This window comes from Plecotus auritus (genome assembly GCF_963455305.1).
Source record: "Plecotus auritus genome assembly, chromosome: 15".
Lineage (NCBI taxonomy): Eukaryota > Metazoa > Chordata > Mammalia > Chiroptera > Vespertilionidae > Plecotus > Plecotus auritus.
Window position 1 is genome coordinate 1,575,303 of NC_137781.1, and position 21,095 is coordinate 1,596,397.

Below are 21,095 nucleotides of genomic sequence, written 5' to 3' on the forward strand. Positions count from 1 at the left end.
TGCTCCGGAGAATGGGGGTTCCATCTGTGTTTACACATTGCAATCGAAGGAAAGGGACGTAGGGAGTTCGTGAAATTCACTGGGGACAGATTAAGGAGGTGGGATAAAGCAAAGCGGGAACCCCTGGGATTGGATAAAAGTGAAATGATGGACACACACTCAGGTGGGTGCAGGGACAATTCACATGACAATGAGGGGATCTGTGGTCTCTGTCCTGGCGCCCAGCACAGTAGGCTGTGCCCCAAGGGGTCCGGAAAAAGGGGAGTTACAAGGTACCCAGACATTTCACCGATGTGTTATCTTAGAGACAAAAAAACAAATGGACTCAGTAAAGATCTCAGTGGGTCTTCATCTGGGAAGATACCGGCCTAGGACATGGCTCCCCACCATCACCTGTTTGTAGTTAAATATTTAATTCCAGACCGTCCTGTGGGGTGACCTTAGGTCTCTGAGTTTGCGAAGCCGCCCCGCAGGCCTCCCCGGAGCGGTCAGGTCAGCACGTGGCCCCTCTCGTCCACATGTGTGAGTCGCCCACTGGTGAGTCCTCCCCCGGGGTCCCAGCCGGGCAGCGGGCCGGGCGGTGTCACAGGCAGCACGTGGGTGCGGGCTCTGCGGGCGTGAGCGCAGCCGGGGAGCGCGGGGGGCGAAGCCTTTCCTGGGAGCCTGGGAGGCTCGAGGTGCCGAGGGACAGCACGAGGTGCCACTTGGTCTCCGTGTGCGGGGCCCCTCCCCGTCCTCGCCCACCCGTGACCCCACAGGATGCCTCCGTGGCAGCCTGGCTCCGTGGTTCACGGCACGTGTCGGGTGGCTGGGGGAGCGTGGGAATCCGTGCGCGGATAGAGCTCGCCCCACGCGGGGTGCAGGGCCTTCGCGGAGCCCAGGGCGGAGGCAGGAGACCTCGTCGGGCTGCTGAGCTCACGCACCGAGCCGTCATCTGCCCGCGGACCAGCTACACCTCCGGCCCCGGTCCTCGGGCCTTCACGTACAGGCGTGTGCCCTGAGCCAGCCAGTCACGTACACACGTGTATCCTGAGCCAGTCACGTACACACGTGTATCCTCAGCCAGCCAGTCACGTGCACATGTGTATCCTGAGCCAGTCAGTCACGTACACACGTGTATCCTCAGCCAGCCAGTCACGTACACATGTGTATCCTGAGCCAGTCAGTCACATACATGTGTGTGTCCTGAGCCAGTCAGCCAGTCATGTACACACGTGTATCCTGAGCCAGTCAGCCAGTTACATACACACGTGTGTCCTGAGCCAGTCAGTCACATACACACGTGTATACTGAGCCAGTCAGCCAGTCACATACCCGTATGTATCCTGAGCCAGCCGGCCGGGCACACGTGCACACACACCCTGCTGGCCCTGCCCTTGGAGAGCCTGGCTGTAGCCACCCAGGTCCTGGGACTCTGCGCTGCCGCCCTGTCTGTCGCCCTGAGCGCATCTCCTGTTGGAGACCAGAGCTTGTTCACGGGGTGGGGGCTGCTGTCAGGCCCGCCCCCTGGCTACCTGATCCCGACGCCTTTAGTTTTCACAGCAGCCTCCCGGGTGGCTGCGCCCGTGTGCCCTGTAACGGGGGGGGGGGGGGGGGGGGGGGGGGGGGCTCTGCCCGGAGAGGTTCGGAGGGAAGGGGCGGGGCTGGGAATGGGATGAGGACTTGGGGGGCGGAGAGGAACGGAGGGGCGGGGGCATTGTGGTGGAGAATCCCTTTCCCAGCCAGCACCCCTGGGGAGCTGGGGGAGCTGTGAGAGGCAGACGGGGCACCCCCACGGGCAGGATGGCCGCCCCGGCAGCAGCGTCCAGCCCGCACCTGGCCCGGGCTCCCGTGGCCGCTGTTCCTCCCCCCGAGGCGGTCACACCGAGGAAGGGGGACCGGCCAGCGCGGGCCTTCCTGGAGGAAGTGCTCCGGGGTGGGTGCCCACCGCACGGTCGGAGGGTCGGAGTCGGAGCCGCAGTGCAGCGAGGCCGGGGCTGTGGCGGCCTTGGTGTCTGTCCCTCCCAGCGCAGCCTGACTCCCGGCCCAGAGCTGCCCGCGGTCCGGGTGACCTTCACACGGAACCAGGGGGAGGCGGCGCCTCCAGGGGCTCACGCCTGGTCCTGGGGCGCGGGAAGGGCGGGAGCTCCTCTCCCAATGCAGATCATGTTCTGGGGGGAATCGGGGGACAGGGAACGTGCCTCCCGTCGGGGCTTAGCTGGGGGGGGGGGGGCGGGCAGGTGCTGGGGCGCAGGGCGGCCGCTGTGGCTGTGACATTGGCACATCTGGGGGTCTGGGCGGGCGTTGCGCTCACAGCACATCGCACCCTTTAAGGCAGCGAGAGGACCAGGCACAGGAGAGCTTGTGGCCCCGCGTGGGCCAGGCCCGAGCGGACCCCGTCCCCTCGTCCTCGCTGAAGGGTCGGGATCACCACGTCCCCTCCACGCCGGGTGCCGGGCACACATCTGGCGACGCCCAGCGGGGTCCTCGACAGACGTCCCAGGTGGTGGTCAGTCTCCTGGTGCAGAGCTGCCCCCGGGAAGGGGGGCGCCCCTGCAGACCCCGCCTCCTCACTGCCCGGGAAGGGGGGCACCCCTGCAGGCCCCGCCTCCTCACTGCCCGGGAAGGGGGGCGCCCCTGCAGGCCCCGCCTCCTCACTGCCCGGGAAGGGGGGCGCCCCTGCAGGCCCCGCCTCCTCACTGCCCGGGAAGGGGGTGTCCCTGCAGGCCCCGCCTCCTCACTGCCCGGGACCTTCCCTCCCCTCAAAGCGGCTCCCCCTCCAGCTCACCAACAGCTGCAGCGTGCTGCCCCCCAGTGGTGGCGGAGGGAAGTGCCTGGGATGGGACTCCAAACCAGAGCGCCTCAGATGACCAAAAAGGAGGCTTTGAAAACAGTAAAAATTACAAAACCTGCAGAGACCAGCGAACAGAACCGACCGGAGTCTCACCAGCGAAGCAGACGTGGGGAAGGCGAGTTCAGGCGGCGTGAAAGCTCAGCACACACGGAGCGGCCAGATGATGGTGATCTCTGAACGTGTGATAATCTGGCCACTCAGTGTGTGTGTGTATGTATATATGTATATGTATATGTGTGTGTGTGTGTGTGTGTGTATGTATATATATATATATATTAGAGGCCCGGTGCATGAATTTGTGCATGGGTGGGGGCCGGCCAGCCTGGCCAGGGGGAGGGGACATGGGCGGTTGGCCAGCCTGCCTGCTGGTCGAACTCCTGGTTGAGGGGACAATTTGCATATGAGCCTTTTATTCTATAGGATAGACACTGAGTGGCCAGGTTATTATGCGTTCAGAGATCATCCTCATCTGGCCACTCGGTGTGTGTGTGTCCGGGAAAGAGGGGGTGCTATCCAAGGCGTCCCTTGAGATAAGCTTTAACCGCGCACGTATTCGGGCACTGACGTCGTTACTAGCGAAGAGGCTGCTCTACGCAAGCAGGACGGAGGGCAGGCCTGGGACCGAAAACACCAAAAGCCTTAGTTCCAGCTTCAAGCGTACACAAAGCAATTCCGTTAACTGCCGGAGGAGTGACACCACATGGACATAGGCAGATGCAGATCGCACAGCACTTTATTCCTCACACCAGTTCCTGATGCTGCGGGTACAGGCTTACCGGGACCCCGGGGTGCTGTCTCCTCTGGGGTCCGGCAGCGGGGCTGGTCCGGTCCGGGAGCAGGGGCCGGCGTTCCTCACCGGAGTGCTCGGTCAAGGCTCGATGGGGAGGTACTAGCTGTTCTTCTGTCGTCTGGCAGGGAGCGGGGCGCGGAGCGGCGCAGTGCGGCGGCGTCTGTCGGATGGCAGAAGGACGTGCCTCGGTGGCTGTCCTGACAGGCGAGCGCTGTCAACTGGTCAGGACCCGTTTTTAAGGCCCGTTCGAACCCACAGCAGTTCAGGTGACTGTCAGTGAATTACATCAATGCACACGCGTTAATCTTAACAGGGCGAGGGGCTACATGTGGGTACCAACCAGGGTGTGCACTCGTGCGTGCATATCTGGGGAGAGTACGTCACGCACATATGGCATCAAAGCAAGTCGCTCTAAGTCAGTAACCGAAGTTCAAATCCTTATCTGTGGGACACACGTTTAGGACAGCGGGGTACGTGTTCTTAATACCACGCTTTAGGTTTCGGGGAAGTTAACTCAGACATTTTAAAACCTTTTAACCTTTTTAGACATTTCTACACTAGAGGCCCAGCGTGCGAGGAGGCACCCCGCAGGGGCCTGGGACCCATGTCTGACCCACGCAGTGCCGGCCACCGCGTTGTGTCCGCTGGGGTGGGGGCAGGTGCTCCTGTGTGTTGTGTCTCCGCTCCGGCCTGCCCCCAGCCCCAGCCTCTCCATGTGTTGTGTCTCCACTCTGCCCCCCCCCAAGCCCCAGCCTCCCCTCGGCCGCTGGAGCTGGGGGCAGCACGCAGTCCCCCCCGCCCATCTGCACACGCAGCTCCTCCTGAGCGGTCGTGACACCCGGCTAATTAGCATATTCCGTTTATATGTATAGACTAGAGGCCCAGTGCATGAAATTCGTGCACGGGGGGGCGGTGTCCCCTCAGCCCAGCCTGCACCCTCTCTAATCCGGGACCCCTTGAGGATGTCCTGGGGATCGGGCCTAAACCGGCAGTCAGACATCCCTCTCACAATCCAGGACCACTGGCTCCTAACTGCTCACCTGCCTGCCTGCCTGCCTGATCGCCCCTAACTGCCCCCCCGCCGGCCTGGTCACCCCTCACTGCCCCCCCCCTGCACTGGCCTGGTCGCCCCTCACTGCACTCCCGCCGGCCTGGTCGCCCCTAACTGCCCCCCCGCACTGGCCTGGTCGCCCCTAACTGCCCCCCTGCACTGGCCTGGTCACCCCTCACTGCACCCCCGCCGGCCTGGTCGCCCCTCACTGCACCCCCGCACTGGCCTGGTCACCCCTCACTGCACCCCCGCCGGCCTGGTCGCCCCTCACTGCCCCCCTGCACTGGCCTGGTCACCCCTCACTGCACCCCCGCCGGCCTGGTCGCCCCTCACTGCCCCCCCGCATTGGCCTGGTCGCCCCTCACTGCCCCCCTGCCGTCCTGGTCGCCCACGCAGCCTGTTCGGTTGTCCGTCCGGTTGCGATGGTCGCTTAGGCTTATATATAGAGATGTTACTACAACAGTGTGGCAGCCTTTCTCCCCTCCTTCCTGTGACGCGTCGTCATGCTTGAGGAGGAAGTGGTGGGGGCACAGTCTCCCTGAGCTCTGAGGAGCCGGGCCCCGTGGTGGGGTGAGGGAGCGTTGTCTCTGTGGTGCGGGCATGTGGAAGTCCTGTCTTGTGGGGGGATTGTGTTTATAGTTGTAACTTGCTGAGCTGGGGCGCCCGTGAGCCCCCCTAATGTGCATGGGAATCGCGCCCACGGGCCTCCAAGCTGGTTTCTGAGGTTCGGTCTCCCTAAGGCGGCCCTTCAGCTCGGCCCCTGGGATTGACCTGTCAGTTGCAGGGAGGGCTCCTCAGTCCCGTCAGGAGGTGGAGAGGCAGGGGGTGGGGGTATAGGGGGAAGTACAGGGGGGAGGCCACGGGGATGCCGGGCACGGGCGTGTGAAGGGAAGGAATTCCTAGGTCCGCCAGCGGTCGTCCCACATGTGCGGAGAGCAGTCGGGATGGGCACGGGCCCTGGTTCCCCACCTGATAAAACAGGGGCGCCCCCACACCCCCAGAACCTCCCTGCTGTCTGCGTGGAGCTGTGACGTGCTGAGGCCCTGACAGTTCACACCCCTTCCCTGGGCGACCCTGTGAGGGCCCTGACAGTGTACACGCCGTCCCTGGGTGACCCTGACAGTGTACACGCCGTCCCTGGGTGACCCTGACAGTGTACACGCCGTCCCTGGGGGACCCTGTGAGGGACCCTGACAGTGTACACGCCGTCCCTGGGAGACCCTGACAGTGTACACGCCGTCCCTGGGAGACCCTGTCAGTGTACACGCCGTCCCTGGGAGACCCTGACAGTGTACACGCCGTCCCTGGGAGACCCTGACAGTGTACACGCCGTCCCTGGGGGACCCTGTGAGAGCCCTGACAGTGTACACGCCGTCCCTGGGTGACCCTGTGAGAGCCCTGACAGTGTACACGCCGTCCCTGGGAGACCCTGACAGTGTACACGCCGTCCCTGGGGGACCCTGACAGTGTACACGCCGTCCCTGGGAGACCCTGTGAGAGCCCTGTCAGTGTACACGCCGTCCCTGGGAGACCCTGTCAGTGTACACGCCGTCCCTGGGTGACCCTGTGAGGGACCCTGACAGTGCACACGCCGTCCCTGGGTGACCCTGTGAGGGCCCTGACAGTGTACACGCCGTCCCTGGGAGACCCTGTCAGTGTACACGCCGTCCCTGGGAGACCCTGTCAGTGTACACGCCGTCCCTGGGAGACCCTGACAGTGTACACGCCGTCCCTGGGCGACCCTGTGAGGGACCCTGACAGTGTACACGCCGTCCCTGGGGGACCCTGACAGTGTACACGCCGTCCCTGGGGGACCCTGACAGTGTACACGCTGTCCCTGGGGGACCCTGACAGTGTACACGCCGTCCCTGGGGGACCCTGTGAGGGACCCTGACAGTGTACACGCCGTCCCTGGGGGACCCTGACAGTGCACACGCCGTCCCTGGGAGACCCTGTGAGGCTGACCCAGCGCCTGCCTGTCCTCAGCTGGGGCTGCGCAGGTCGGGGTTCCGCGGGGGTAAAGTGAGGCTGGGGCCTGGGCGGCTGGCCTGTGTACATAACTGGGGGGGGGGGGGCACCTCTTCATCCCCCAAAACGTCAAATCACTCATTCCTGAGGGAGAGTCTCCTGAGGACAGAGCAAAGGCCCCCACCTGCTCTCCCTCCCTGTCTCCCTCCCTCCCTCCCAGTGTGTAAAGGGGAGCGATGCTCGGCAGGCGTGTCCGTGTGCCAGGGCCTCCGGCGTGTCCGTGTGCCAGGGCCTCCGGCGTGTCCGTGTGCCAGGGCCTCCGGCGTGTCCGTGTGCCAGGGCCTCCGGCGTGTCCGTGTGCCAGGGCCTCCGGCGTGTCCGTGTGCCAGGGCCTCCGGCGTGTCCGTGTGCCAGGGCCTCCGGCGTGTCCGTGTGCCAGGGCCTCAGGCGTGTCCGTGTGCCAGGACCTCAGGCGTGTCCGTGTGCCAGGGCCTCAGGCGTGTCCGTGTGCCAGGGCCTCCGGCGTGTCCGTGTGCCAGGGCCTCAGGCGTGTCCGTGTGCCAGGGCCTCAGGCGTGTCCGTGTGCCAGGGCCTCCGGCGTGTCTGTGTGCCAGGACCTCAGGCGTGTCCGTGTGCCAGGACCTCAGGCGTGTCCGTGTGCCAGGGCCTCAGGCGTGTCCGTGTGCCAGGGCCTCAGGCGTGTCCGTGTGCCAGGGCCTCCGGCGTGTCCGTGTGCCAGGACCTCAGGCGTGTCCGTGTGCCAGGACCTCAGGCGTGTCCGTGTGCCAGGACCTCAGGCGTGTCCGTGTGCCAGGACCTCAGGCGTGTCCGTGTGCCAGGACCTCAGGCGTGTCCGTGTGCCAGGACCTCAGGCGTGTCCGTGTGCCAGGACCTCAGGCGTGTCCGTGTGCCAGGGCCTCCGGCGTGTCCGTGTGCCAGGGCCTCCGGCGTGTCCGTGTGCCAGGGCCTGTACCCGGCAGCTCCTAAGAGGTTGCCTCGCTTCAGGCAGGAAGGGCCTCAGACTGACTGCGCCCCAGTGTGCACAGGCCCAGGGCGGGGCCTCGGTGGCGACACGGAGAGGCTGTCACGGGGAGAGGGGGGGTGCACGTAGCCTGCACCCACCCTGGCCCCGCAGCTCCGCTCAGCAGCTCAGCGTCTGACTGTGCTGGGCGGATGGGCCAGTCCCGTGGTCGGCAAACTGCGGCTCACGAGCCACATGCGGCTCTTTGGCCCCTTGAGTGTGGCTCTTCCACAAAATACCACGGCCTGGGTGAGTCTATTTTGAAGACGTGGCGTTAGAGGAAGTTTGAGTTTAAAAAATGTGGCTCTCCAAAGAAACTTCAATCGTTGTCCTGTTGGTATTTGGCTCTGTGGACTAAGGAGTTTGCCGACCCCTGGGCCAGTCCATCTCTGTCCATTTCATCCTCACGCTCAAGGTGACCCCCAGAGAAGTAGCTGACTGGTCTGTCCTCCCTTCGCTGTGGCCATAAACCACTTCCCCTCCTTCCTCAGTGCGGACCCTGAGCTGTTTGACTGCCCAGCCCCGCCCACTACCGGGTTGCAGGCTCCATCCCCGATGGGGGGAGGGGGGGCGTGCAGGAGGCAGCCGACCAATGATTCTCTCTCATCATTGATGTTTCTCCCCCTCTCCCTTCCTCTCTGAAATCAATAAAAATAAAAAGTCCTAACCGGTGTGGCTCAGTGGATAGACCGTCGGCCTGCGGACTGAAGGGGCCCGGGTTCGATTCCGGTCAAGGACATGCACCATGGTTGCGGGCACATCCCCAGTGGGGGGTGTGCAGGAGGCAGCTGATGGATGTTTCTCTCTCATCGATGTGTCTAACTCTCTCTCCCTCTCCCTTCCTCTCTGTAAAAAATCAATAAAATATATTTTTTAAAAATTAAAATTAAAACACACACACAGAGGGAACCGACAGGTTAGATCGGCCGTCGCCAACCGGTGGTCCGTGAGGTCCGGAAGGTTGGTGGCCACTGGATTAGATGAAGCAGAGGGTCAGATCCGCGACAGGAGAGGCAGCGATGTGTCCCCGCCCCCACACACGCACACACACGCACAAACACACACATGCACACACACACGCACAGCGCCCCGCCCGCCTCCAGGCGCCACCGCTCCCAGAGACTGGTCCTGTGCGCACCCCCCGTCCCCAGGCTGCGCGCCTGCTCCTCGGGCAAAGCGACAGAAGCACACGTCCCCGCGGCGCTGGCTCACGCTGCATCTTTATTAGCCGGCCTCCCGCCCCAAGCAGACGCACAGCCACCCGCACCCAGTCCCGCTCCGTTCCTGGCCTGGTTTCCTGGGCCGAGCTCCCGGGAGGCAAGGCCGGACAGCGCCCTCCCCCGCTCTCCACCCGGGACAGGACCCACCGGCCGCGCCCGTCTGACTGCAGGCGGCTCCGCCCAGCCTCGCGCTCCGTGCAGGGGGACGCCGTCGGTCCGAGCCCCCCCCCCCCCCCCCCCCCGCACTCAGCAGCCGGGGACAAGGGTGGAGCCTCTGAAGCGAAGGGAGGTGAGCCCCCGGGGCGCACCCACAGCTCCCGGGAACCTGCGGCCTCGGGGAGCGGCCCCATCCTGGGGGGCGAGGGGCCGGCCAGGGCGCCCCAGCTAGGAGAGGGCCGCCCCGACGGGCCGCTTCTCGGTGAAGAAGCTCTTGAGCAGCAGCACCTGGCTGACGCCCACCAGGCACAGGGCGATGGTCTCACCCAGGGACCAGTACGAGACCCGGCTGTGGAGGTCCTCGGCCCGGGCCCGGTCCTGGGCCTCCCGGAGCCGGTAGTGCGTCTGGGAGTCGATCACCGTCCGCAGGGCCTCGTGGATGGTCACGCAGGCGGACTCCATCTGGGGGGGAGGGGAGGGTCACTGCCAGCCCCCAGCCCGGCACACGGCGCGTGTCAGCACCCCGTGACCCGCTGAACATCCGTGTCCCTGAGTGTCAGCACCCCGTGACCCGCTGAACATCCGTGTCCCTGAGTGTCAGCACCACGTGATCCGCTGAACATCCGTGTCCCTGAGTGTCAGCACCCCGTGACCCGCTGAACATCCGTGTCCCTGATGTCAGCACCCTGTGACCCGCTGAACGTCCGTGTCCCTGAGTGTCAGCACCCCGTGACCCGCTGAACATCCGTGTCCCTGAGTGTCAGCACCCCGTGACCCGCTGAACGTCCGTGTCCCTGAGTGTCAGCACCCCGTGACCCGCTGAACATCTGTGACCCACTGAACATCCGTGTCCCTGAGTGTCAGCACCCCGTGACCCGCTGAACGTCCGCGTCCGAGTGTCAGCACCCCGTGACCCGCTGAACATCCGTGTCCCTGAGTGTCAGCACCCCGTGACCCGCTGAACGTCCGTGTCCCTGAGTGTCAGCACCCCGTGACCCGCTGAACATCCGTGTCCCTGAGTGTCAGCACCCCGTGACCCGCTGAACGTCCGCGTCCGAGTGTCAGCACCCCGTGAACCGCTGAACGTCCGTGTCCCTGAGTGTCAGCACCCCGTGACCCGCTGAACATCCGTGTCCCTGATGTCAGCACCCCGTGACCCGCTGAACGTCCGTGTCCCTGAGTGTCAGCACCCCGTGACCCGCTGAACATCTGTGACCCACTGAACATCCGTGTCCCTGAGTGTCAGCACCCCGTGACCCGCTGAACGTCCGCGTCCGAGTGTCAGCACCCCGTGACCCGCTGAACATCCGTGTCCCTGAGTGTCAGCACCCCGTGACCCGCTGAACGTCCGTGTCCCTGAGTGTCAGCACCCCGTGACCCGCTGAACGTCCGCGTCCGAGTGTCAGCACCCCGTGACCCGCTGAACATCCGTGTCCCTGAGTGTCAGCACCCCGTGACCCGCTGAACGTCCGTGTCCCTGAGTGTCAGCACCCCGTGACCCGCTGAACATCTGTGTCCCTGAGTGTCAGCACCCCGTGACCCGCTGAACGTCCGCGTCTGAGTGTCAGCACCCCGTGAACCGCTAACGTCCGTGTCCCTGAGTGTCAGCACCCCGTGACCCGCTGAACATCCGTGTCCCTGATGTCAGCACCCCGTGACCCGCTGAACGTCCGTGTCCCTGATGTCAGCACCCCGTGACCCGCTGAACGTCCGTGTCCCTGAGTGTCAGCACCCCGTGACCCGCTGAACGTCCGTGTCCCTGAGTGTCAGCACCCCGTGACCCGCTGAACGTCCGCGTCCGAGTGTCAGCACCCCGTGACCCGCTGAACATCCGTGTCCCTGAGTGTCAGCACCCCGTGACCCGCTGAACGTCCGTGTCCCTGAGTGTCAGCACCCCGTGACCCGCTGAACGTCCGCGTCCGAGTGTCAGCACCCCGTGACCCGCTGAACATCCGTGTCCCTGAGTGTCAGCACCCCGTGACCCGCTGAACGTCCGCGTCCGAGTGTCAGCACCCCGTGACCCGCTGAACGTCCGTGTCCCTGAGTGTCAGCACCCCGTGACCCGCTGAACATCTGTGTCCCTGAGTGTCAGCACCCCGTGACCCGCTGAACGTCCGCGTCTGAGTGTCAGCACCCCGTGACCCGCTGAACGTCCGCGTCTGAGTGTCAGCACCCCGTGAACCGCTAACGTCCGTGTCCCTGATGTCAGCACCCCGTGACCCGCTGAACGTCCGCGTCCTGACCCTCCTCACGGCGGACGGAGCCCAGGGACCGGGGGACTTGCCCAGAGGCGCCGTGAGCAGGCGGCAGGGGTGGGGCTGGAACCTGACCGCGAGCCTGGTCTCTCTAACGGTCTCTCACTATTCCGTCCAGACTCACAGGGCACACCCTTGTCGCTGAGAGGGGCAGGAGCGGGAAAGCGGTCACAACTAAACCCGCGGGCACCGTGAGGGGGACACGCACCCCCAGAGCCTCTCCGGGGCCCCTGTCCAGGCGCTGCCATGACCGGGCCCAGGGAGGGGCGGCAGGACGGCAGGTGTAGGCGGCCGTCGGCCTGGGCCCTGCAGGCCCCTGTCCCTGCAGGCGGGGCTGGGACGCGGGAAGGACCTGGGAGAGCCGGACCACACGCAGCAGGACACGCTAGGCCAGTGGTTGGCAAACCGCGGCTCGCGAGCCACACGCGGCTCTTTGGCCCCTTCAGTGTGGCTCTTCCACAAAATACCACGGCCTGGGCGAGTCTATGTTGAAGAAGTGGCATCAGAAGAAGTTTAAAAAATGTGGCTCTCCAAAGAAATTTCCATCGTTGTCCTGTTGGTATTTGGCTCTGTGAATGAATGAGTTTGCCGACCACTGGCCTAGGCCTCCCGCCCCGCGCTCGGAGGGTTACGCCACCTTCCGACCGACGCCGTTTCATCAGCGCCCGCGGGAGAACAGAGCAGCGGTTGTGCAAGGGCTCCTGCAGAACACGCTTGGCCTCGGCGGGCCGTGCGCTGGGGCCTGGGCCTGGGCCTGGGCCTGGGCACCGCACAGGCTGCCTGAGAGCAGGCGAGGCGTCCACGTAACGTACACTTAGCAGCCACGACGGAGGGGTGAGCGCACGGGACCAGCATCACCAGCCTCCAACGGCCAGGGGCGGGGGGACCGGCCTGTGAGCCCCCAGCCAAGGCCACAGGGGCCGGGGCGCACAGCCACCTGAGGGCAGCGGGGGTCCGGCCTCGAGGAGACCCAGGTGCCCTGGCCCCGGAGCAGGTGCGGCCACAGAGGGTCAGGCCTGTCCCGCCGGCCGCCGGGCCTGCTCACTCAGTCCCCGACCAGCCGTCTGAGCCAGGCCAAGTGCTGCGGCCTGGGCTGGGGCGTGCGGAAGGGCTGGGTCGGACCAGTGCTGCTGGGGGCACGGGGACACGACCATCTCTCTCCAAGTGGTCGCCAGCTCCCTAGGGAGTGAGGGTGGAGCTGTTGCTAGGTGACCGTTGCGGGGGGGGGGGGGGGGGGGCTGCACCTGTCGGCCCTTCCTGCACCCGACGGGCGGGCTCTCCAGCTGAGGGTGCGGGCGGGGCGCGCAGTGCTTCTGGCCCGCACTCCGGGTGGTTCCGTGGAGCTGGGCTCTCCACCTAACGCCTCTGATGGCTGCGGGAGGCAAACTCCTCTATCGTGTGGAGCCGCTGAGGTTTGGGGTTCACATGCGAGAGCAACGTGTGTCACCCCAACGTGCGCACCACGTTAGGAGGCAGACGGCGCCAGGCACCTGGGAAGCGGTGCTGAGAGGACAGAGGGGAGGCCGGGGCACCCCTCAGCAGGGAGCGGAGAGCAAGGTCAGGAGGACACAGCGCCCCTTGGGCCGCCGGGAAAGGGGGGCAGAGCCCACACAGACCGCAGAGGGGGACCAGGTGGGCAGGGACTGCTTGCTGACCGGGGTGGGGACAGGCGGGGGGGGGGGGGGGCACAGGACCGCCACTCACCTGGGTGAGCGCTGTGACCTTGCTCCCCATCTCTGGGAGAATGGGGGGCTCGTCGCCCACTCGGAAGTCGAAGTAGACGGTCTTGTGGGAGAAGGTGGAGAACTCGTTGCTGAAACAGAACCGGTAGACGCCCGTGTGCGTGGCCTGGTGCGTGAAGCTGTCGTACTGCTTCCGGGTCTCCCGGTACACGGTGCTGCCCAGCGGGTCCTGCACGGTGCAGTCCACGTCGAAGTGGCCCCCGCTGATGACCTGCAGCCGGACCCGGGGCCTGCGGTTAGGGGCGCTCACCGACTCAGAGACCGGCCCTTCCACTCCTTCGCCCCTGGAGCAGGTGCTGAGGCCCACACTCTACCGCGGGGGGACCCGGGCCCACTGCTGGGGGGCAGGCTCAGCCCTGGCCGCGTCTGCCGGACTCCTGAGGGTCTGCCGGGCACGCTGTGCGGGCTGAGCCGCGTCCCTCCCCTCCCGCGGTCACTGCTGAGCGGGTCCAGCTGGTGAGATCCCGCCCCACAGGATCGGGACGGGACTGGAGGGGAGAGTCCTGGGGCCATTCCCTTCAAACCCCCTGTAAACCAAGAAGACCCCCAGGCGAGCAGTGGCTGCGCCCCAGGCCCCTCAGAGGACAGGCCAGGCCTCCTGCTTCCAGCCTGGGTCCCCTCCCCGACGCAGGTCTGCGTGTGGGCTCTGGCCTCCTGCTGCGGGCGGCTTACAGCCACGGGAACCCCAAGGGGGGCTCCTGATCTACACCCCTCGGCCTCTCCAGCCTCAGAATGACCCCCCTTGGTGCCTGTGCCGGGCTGCCCGCGGGCCCAGCCACAAGGCGTGCATCGCCCGCAGGGCTGTGCGCGGGGCCGGGTCAGGGGCTCGGACACCCCCACGCGAGCCTCCAGCCGGGGCCGCCCGCTGCTCTGCGGGGGCCGCCTCCTCTCCGAGCGCAGCCAGCAGGTGTCCAGGCGCGGAGGGTTTTCTGGGGACATTCCAGTCCCCCCCACACCCCCACATCCGCCTGGACCTGCCCACTCCCCCTTAAGGGAAGGACCTGCTGGGGGACCGGGAGCCCTGAGGTCTCAAGAGCCAGCGGGGCGGGCGCAGGGAGCTGCTCATCCTCGTCCTGCACCACAGCGCGCGCCCTTGAACGCTGCGGGGCGCCCGGCTGCGCGGAGACCCTCTCTAACCCCCTTCCCACCCCCCTGCGCTCCCCCGACCACGACCTCACACGGAGGGGAGCAGCCGGAACCCACTGCCTCGCCGCCATTGTTCCGTGCGCGCTGGATGGCACCGAGGTCCCAGGGCTCGGACAGCGCGCGCGCCCCGCCGACCAGGGGGGGCGCTCCGGCCGGCTCCCCGGGCGCAGGGCCCTCCCGCGCACCCCACCCCCACCCTGGCGGCGCCCACCTGGTAATCCAGGGAGAGGCGGGCGCCCTGCTCCACGTCCTGGTGGAAGCACTGCTGGGCGCTGTCCGGCAGCTCGAAGGTGAGCTCGGCGCCCCGCGGCCGCTCGGCCCGCAGCAGGAGCAGCAGCGCCAGCAGCAGCGGGGGCGGCGCGGAGGCGGGGCGCGGGGCTGCGCTGCCCATGGCGGTCCGGTCCGCGGAGGCGACACCGACGCCGAGAGGCTGCGCCCCAGGGACGTGGCGCTTCCGGGCGTGCGGGGCGCAGTGCGCAGGCGCGGGGCGGGGGGAGGAGGGGCGGGGCCCGGGATGGAGCGCGGGCACGTGCTCCCCAGGATCCATCCTGTCACACCTGCGCCCCTTCCTTCCCGCGTCCCTCCCCGCACACCGCCCAGCGTCCCCCGTCCTCCCGGTCCCTGCCCAGGTGCCCAGGAGGCGGCAAAGGCCGGGCAGGGGGGCGGGGGGCGGGGGGAGGCAGCGCGCCCCCGCGGGCATCCTGGTCCGCACGGCCCGGGACCCGGAAACGGCCAACGCGAGGCGCCGTGAGGACCCGGCCAGCCTGTCCCTCGGCAGGTGACGCTCGGTCCCCAGACGCACGGGCACGGGCCGCCGCGCAGCCGGAACCGGCGGGGGACCCGGGGGCGGCGCAGCCCTGAAGCGCGGGCGGCAGCACCGACGTGAGCCAGGCCGAGCGCTGCGCCCCGTGACCTCCGGGGCCGAGCTGACGCGGGAAGGGGGGGCCTCCGCGTTTCAGTCAAGCCCCGCTTCGCAGAGGAGGCGGGAGGGCTCGGCTCCGCGGGCGGGCGGGGAGGTCATGCCCGTGGTCTGGGCCCCGGCGCGGGGAGTGGGGAGAGGGGGACAGCGCCTGGGGTGCCTCCGGGAGGCCACGTCTTGGCCGCTGTTCTCAGGCTGCCATGGCGACCGGCAGGTGAAACTGCAGGTGCAGGTGCAGGTGGGGTGCAGACGGGGATGCGGGGAAGCTCGGGGCAGGGGCTCCTTACAAGGGGGGCACCGGGGTCGGGGGGCGCACATTTTCCTACGGGAGCAGAGTGGACCCGGCACCCCGTGCGGGAAGCTGATCAGCAGAGAGAGGGACACGGAACAGCCGCCCCTCCCTCCTCACCCCGCGCCCCCCTCCCGCATCCAGCTCCGCGCACAGGGGCCGAGGGGACGCCTGGGCCTCGAGGAGGCCGCGTCCCTCCTGCGTGGGAACACGGGGTAACAAGCCGATTCGGCCGTGACACCCAGACTCCGGGCCCAGCGCCTCCTTTACAGAAGCGGGGGGCGGGGGGCTGTCCTACGTCACACGGTCCAGCTCCGGGCCCAGCCCTGCTCTCCTCGCCGCTAGTCTCGCCTGGAACAGGAGTCGGGTCACTGCCGTTTGGGCCAGAACCGCTCCCGGGCATCACTGACTGCGAGATGCTCCGGGTGGCAGCTGGAGGGGGCGGGGCCGGGCACCCGGAGGGGGCGGGGTGGCAGCTGGAGGGGGCGGGGCCGGGCAGTCGGAGGGGGCGGGGCCGGGCAGTCGGAGGGGGCGGGGCCGGGCAGCTGGAGGGGGCGGGGTCTGCAGCTGTAGGGGCGGGGCCGGCAGCCAGAGGGGGCGGGGTGGCAGCTGGAGGGGGTGGGGTGGCACCCGGAGGGGGACGGGGCCGGCAGCTGGAGGGGGCGGGGGCGGACAGTCGGAGGGGGCGGGGCCGACAGCTGGAGGGGGCGGGTCTGCAGCTGGAGGGGGCGGGGCCCTGTTGGCGGCACAGACAGTTCCAGGTCCTGGGGGAAGAGGGCGAGTGAGGGGGCGGCCTGGTCAGGGCGCAGGAGGCTCCGCGGTCCCGCCCCCCCCCCACCCCAGAAGGGACGGGTACCATCAGGGCCACGCAGGGAAGGACAGACTCCGGGACAGTCCCCGGGGTCCGGGGTGCCCCCCACACGGAAGGCGCCAGCAACAGCCCCGCCCTCGTCAAGCCCTCCCTCCCGGTTGTGGCGAGTCAACTAGCAGGGCTCAGGCGGGGGGGCCCCCCAGAACACGCCAAAGGGGGCGCACCGGTTCTTGGCATCAAACTCACTGGAGAAACAGCCCGTGTCCGAGGCGGCTCCGCCCTCGCCGCCCCCCTGAGCGCATCGATCCTTCGCTCCGCGGCCTCTTTCTGCTCGAGTCCCGTTCACAGCGGGGGTCACTCCCTCCTCTCCCCCCCCCCCCCCCCGCTCCCCGCCTGCGCTGGGCTCTCGCTTCACGTCGGAGACACGCCAGGTCCCGGCAGAAGAGGCCCTCACCCTACAGGCGGCCCTCACCCGGGGCGTAAGCAGGAGCCGAGCCCCCGGGGAGCGTTTCTGCGGGGGTTGGTGTGGGTTAGCGTCCGGGCGTTCAGAGGGGCGTGGGCGGCGCGCACGGAGACCCCCTTTGTATGAGGGTTCCCAGTGAAGACGCGCAGACAGACACCCGCCTGGAGTGGGAGGCGGAGTCTGCGGGGAGAAGGGGTGTCAGAGGGGCGGGTGGGGGAGGCCCGCCACCAAGGTGCATGCCCTTGACTGGAATCCAACCCAGGACCCTTGAGTCCGCAGGCCGACGCTCTATCCACTGAGCCACACCGGCCAGAGCAGTGTGGTCAACATTTTAAGTCAAACGGGCACGTGCACGCGGGAGCCTGAGAGGGACTGGTCATGGGGTTGGTCCCTAAACAGCGACAGTGATGACGGGGCCTCCTCTGGCCAGGACGCTGCACCCCCTCATCTGACCTCCAGAGACTGCAGCGGGGGCTCGTCCTGCTCCCACAGAAAGGACACGGGGCGCAGAGCTGCGCGCAGGCCCGGGCCACCCTGCGATGCTAAGCGGGTCCCAGGTTCCAACAAAGTGACACACACGGGTGGACGCCTGCCGGAGCCCGACCCAATGGAGGCGTTTCGGGGTGAGCCCCCCCAGGCTGGGTGGGAGCTGCTGTTCCCAGACTGGGACCCCCACCCTGATGCCCCGAACACACCACGCCCACGGCTGCGGCCCCACCTCCAGCCGCGCGCGCGCGCGCGCCTCTGAGTTCCACGCGCCCTCCCACGCACGCGCCCCTCCCACGCACGCGCCCCTCCCACGCACGCGCCCCTCCCACGCACGCCCCATCAGCTTCTCTGTCATCCCTCCGGCTCCCTGGCTCCAGGTGGAGCCGCCCCCCTGGGGTGCACACCCCACCACCTCCGGCCACAGGCCCAGCGTGGCGGCTGCAGGCCCAGGACCGGAGCAGCCCCGCCCACGGGCCTGGTCTCTGGGCTTCTCCACAGCCCCCGCCCGGACCCCCAAGGCCGGGTCTGCTCACGCTGCCCTGAGCGCAGGAGGGCCGAGCCCCAGGCCTCGCTGCTGGCCCCGTGGCTGCGCCCTCACCTCCTCCCGCTCCCCCAGGGCTGGGGGGACCTCAGGAGGCATCAGGGAAGCAGAACATGGACGTGAGGGGCTCCCGCAGCGGAAACCAGCAGCCCAGTGACAATTCAGGCCGAGCGGAGGCCCACAGACTCCCCACGGGACACGCAGGGGCCGATGGACTATGGAGAGACGCTCCAGGTCACATCACCAGAGACACCGCCTCCCGCGCGTGAGGACGGCGTGGCTTCTTTTTATTTAAAATATATTTTATTGATTTTTTACAGAGAGGAAGGGAGAGGGATAGAGAGCTAGAAACATCGATGAGAGAGAAACATCCATCAGCTGCCTCCTGCACGCCTCCTACTGGGGATGTGCCCACAACCAAGGTCCATGCCCTTGACCGGAATCGAACCCGGGACCCTTCAGTCCGCAGGCCGACGCTCTATCCACTGAGCCACACCGGCCAGGGCAGGTGTGGTTTATTTTAAAGGCGGAGAACACCCGTGGGCGGGCCGGGAGGGTGCGGGGAGCGGAGCCCTGAGCCCTGTGGGCGGACTCTAAAGGGTGAGGCTGTTCCGGTAAAGGATGCGGAGTTCGCTCAGACTTAGAAACAGAGCCCAGGGGTCCCACTTCTGGGAATGTACCCCGAGGACCTGAAAACGGGGTTTTTAAAATGTGTTTTTATTGGTTTCAGAGGGAGAGAGAGAGAGAAACATCGATGATGAGAGAGAGGCCTGGATCGGCCGCCCCCTGCACGCCCCACACCGGGGATGGAGCCCACAACCTGGGCCTGTGCCCTTGACCCCCGTGACCTCCTGGGTCCTAGGTCGACCTCAGCCACGGAGCCACAGCCACCGAGCAGGGGTGTCTGCTCACCGTCCACCTGCCCCGCGCGTGGGGGGAGCTGCGTGTTTGGAGGCACCTGACGTCCCCCCCCCCCCCCCCGGCGACAAGCTCCCCTCCAGCCCAGTGCAGGCGCCTGCCTTGTCCTGGGGGGGCAGGGTCACGGGTCGGGCAGGGAGCCTGGCTGCACCCCGGGCCTGGGATCTGGGGGGAGGGGGGTTCCTCACCCAGGTCTCCTGAGGCTGCAGGGCGGAGGGCGGAGGGCGGAGGGCGGAGGGTCCCCTCCAGGGAAGGCATTTCCTGCGCCCGCTCCCTGGCCCCGGCTCCCTTTATGAGACGCCGCTGCCGGGATCGTCCTCATCCATAAAGATGAAGGCTTCTCCTCCAGGCCTTTCATCTGGGGCCGCGTGCCTGCCGGCCCCCCAATGCCGGCCCCCCCTCCCCTCCCCGCCCCTCTCCAACCCCCCTCTGTGGGCCCCAGATGGGCCTGCGTCCCTTAAGCCCCGGAATGGCTCGCTGGCAGCAGCCCCGGCAGACGGGACGGGATGGGGGGGGGGGGTGCCCCGCTGGGTCTCTGCACTGCCAGGCCTCCTCCTCGCCCCTGACCCCCCCGGCCAGCTGGGCAGCGACAGGAAGGGCTCCTGGGGAAACTGAGGCTGAGCCAGCGCTGGTCTGCGTGGGCCGCACCAAGAGGCCTCCCCACCTGCGGCTGAGGGCGCCTCTGACACCCGGGGAGGTGCCGGGAGGGCAGTGCTGTCGCTGACAGAGTCGGGGTGCAGACAGCGGCTGCGTGTGGGGCAGGGGCACGTCCACACTGTGCTCCTCGCCTTGGGGTGTCAGCAGAAGCCTGACTCCCCCAGGCTGCCTGTCATGGGGGGGCCGTGCCCCCCCGCCTCCAGTGCTGCCGGTCCCTGCAGGCTGAGCGGCTCCAGGAGGGGGGCCTTGGCCCTGGAAGAGGGGGGCTCGGTCCTCCCGCTTCCCAGGTTTGCGCCCTCGGCCGGTGACCCGCTCGGGGCTAAGAGTCCTCGTTACCACACGTGTGTGACCCTAACACAGCCCCGGGGAGTCATGTGGTCGGGCCCCGCCGAGGCCCTGGGGTGAGTCCCTTACATCTGACAGACAGGCAGGCTGACTCTCACTCCGATCAGGCGTGTGGCCCGCGAATGGCGTGATAAACACCCAGAGCCTCGGCAGGAGGCAGCCCCTTACCCGCTCAGGAACGCAGGAAACACGTCCTGGGTGAGGATGGAAACCAAAACCGTGTGAATGGTTAGGGTGTGGTGCTCATGTACTCAGGGGCCTTCTTTATTTTTTAAATGTATTTTATTGATATTTTACAGAGAGGAAGGGAGAGGGAGAGAGAGTTAGAAACATCGATGAGAGAGAAACATCCATCAGCTGCCTCCTGCACACCTCCCACTGGGGATGTGCCCGCAACCAAGGTCCATGCCCTTGACCGGAATCGAACCCGGGACCCTTCAGTCCGCAGGCCGACGCTCTATCCACCGAGCCACACCGGTGAGGGCCAGCATTTTTTTTTTAATATGGTTCATTGATATTTTTTTAGATAGAAAGGCAGGAAGAGGGAGAGAGAGAGAGAGAAACATCAATGATTGATTGCCTCCTGCATGCAACCGAGGTATGTGCCACCTTGACGGGAATCGAACCCGGGACCCTTCAGTCCGCAGGCCGATGCTCTATCCACGGAGCCACACCGGTGAGGGCCCAGGCGCCTTTTTAACTTACTCTTCACCGTGGCCTGGCAGGTCGCACCCCACTTCCCAGAGCGTCACAGGCCCAGAGGGGCCGGGGATCCATCCAGCTGCCACCGAGGCTCCTGCCCTCGACCGGAATCGAACCCGGGACCCTTCGGTCCTCGGGCCGACGCTCCATCCACGGAGCCACACGGGCCAGGGCTGAGCACATCGCTAATGCCCAGCAGGACAGGCGTCCGTGGTGCCCGCGACGGCGCCTCCGTGGCCCCCGTGACCCGAGCTCGGCGAGTCGCTGCCGGTCACTGGCTGAGAACAATGTCTGGATGACACTGTCAGCTCGGACCGAGGGACGTTCCTGCTCTGTGTTTGTTAGTGAGAGTTCCCGGCCGCCCTCCCCTCCAGCCTCCGGCCCCCTCCCAGCCGCCCACCCTCGTCCTTCCGGGGGGCCCTGAGCCCCTTCGCACAGAGAATTCTAAGGAAGCAAAGTGAAGACCCCCCTGAGCACGCAGCTGGGGGCGCCGGCCTGGCGTCCAGAGCAGGCGCCGGTCTCCCCACGACGCAGGCGACCTCGGGCTGGGCGAGGGCTGGGCGCAGCCACCTGCCCTTATCAGTTCTCCGTCCAGCACTCGGTCGCACGGCGGGCTGGAGAAGTGATAAGGGGACGTGGCCGGCTGGCGGAGGCGCTGACGAACCTTCGCAGAACGAGGAAAACCGGCATCCGATTCAGGCAGGTGTCCACTGACCGGCTCTGCAGCCCCCCCCCAAAGCCTTGCAACCCCCCCTCCCCCAAAGCCTTGCAACCCCCCA

The 21,095-nt window shown here is 67.0% G+C and overlaps 1 protein-coding gene across 1 annotated transcript; it reads right to left on the reverse strand.

Moving 5' to 3' along the window:
• Positions 1–7,432: 7,432 nt before the first annotated feature.
• On the reverse strand, positions 7,433–14,640 carry TMED3 (transmembrane p24 trafficking protein 3). The gene is made up of 3 exons (XM_080651474.1): positions 14,394–14,640; positions 12,999–13,247; positions 7,433–9,501 (listed from the first exon to the last, which is right to left on the reverse strand). The coding sequence occupies exons 1-3, from the start codon at positions 14,571–14,573 to the stop codon at positions 9,268–9,270; spliced, it is 663 nt and encodes a 220-aa protein (XP_080507600.1). The 5' UTR covers positions 14,574–14,640; the 3' UTR covers positions 7,433–9,267.
• Positions 14,641–21,095: the final 6,455 nt, after the last annotated feature.

Excerpts from the sequence above, each read along its gene's own strand:
- TMED3 (XM_080651474.1), bottom strand. The coding sequence starts at position 14,573 with ATGGGCAGCGCAGCCCCGCGCCCCGCCTCCGCGCCGCCCCCGCTGCTG. Across the intron at positions 13,248-14,393 it reads GCCTCTCCCTGGATTACCAG|GTCATCAGCGGGGGCCACTT; the intron begins GTGGGCGCCGCC and ends GTCCGGCTGCAG. Across the intron at positions 9,502-12,998 it reads AGGTCACAGCGCTCACCCAG|ATGGAGTCCGCCTGCGTGAC; the intron begins GTGAGTGGCGGT and ends CCTCCCCCCCAG.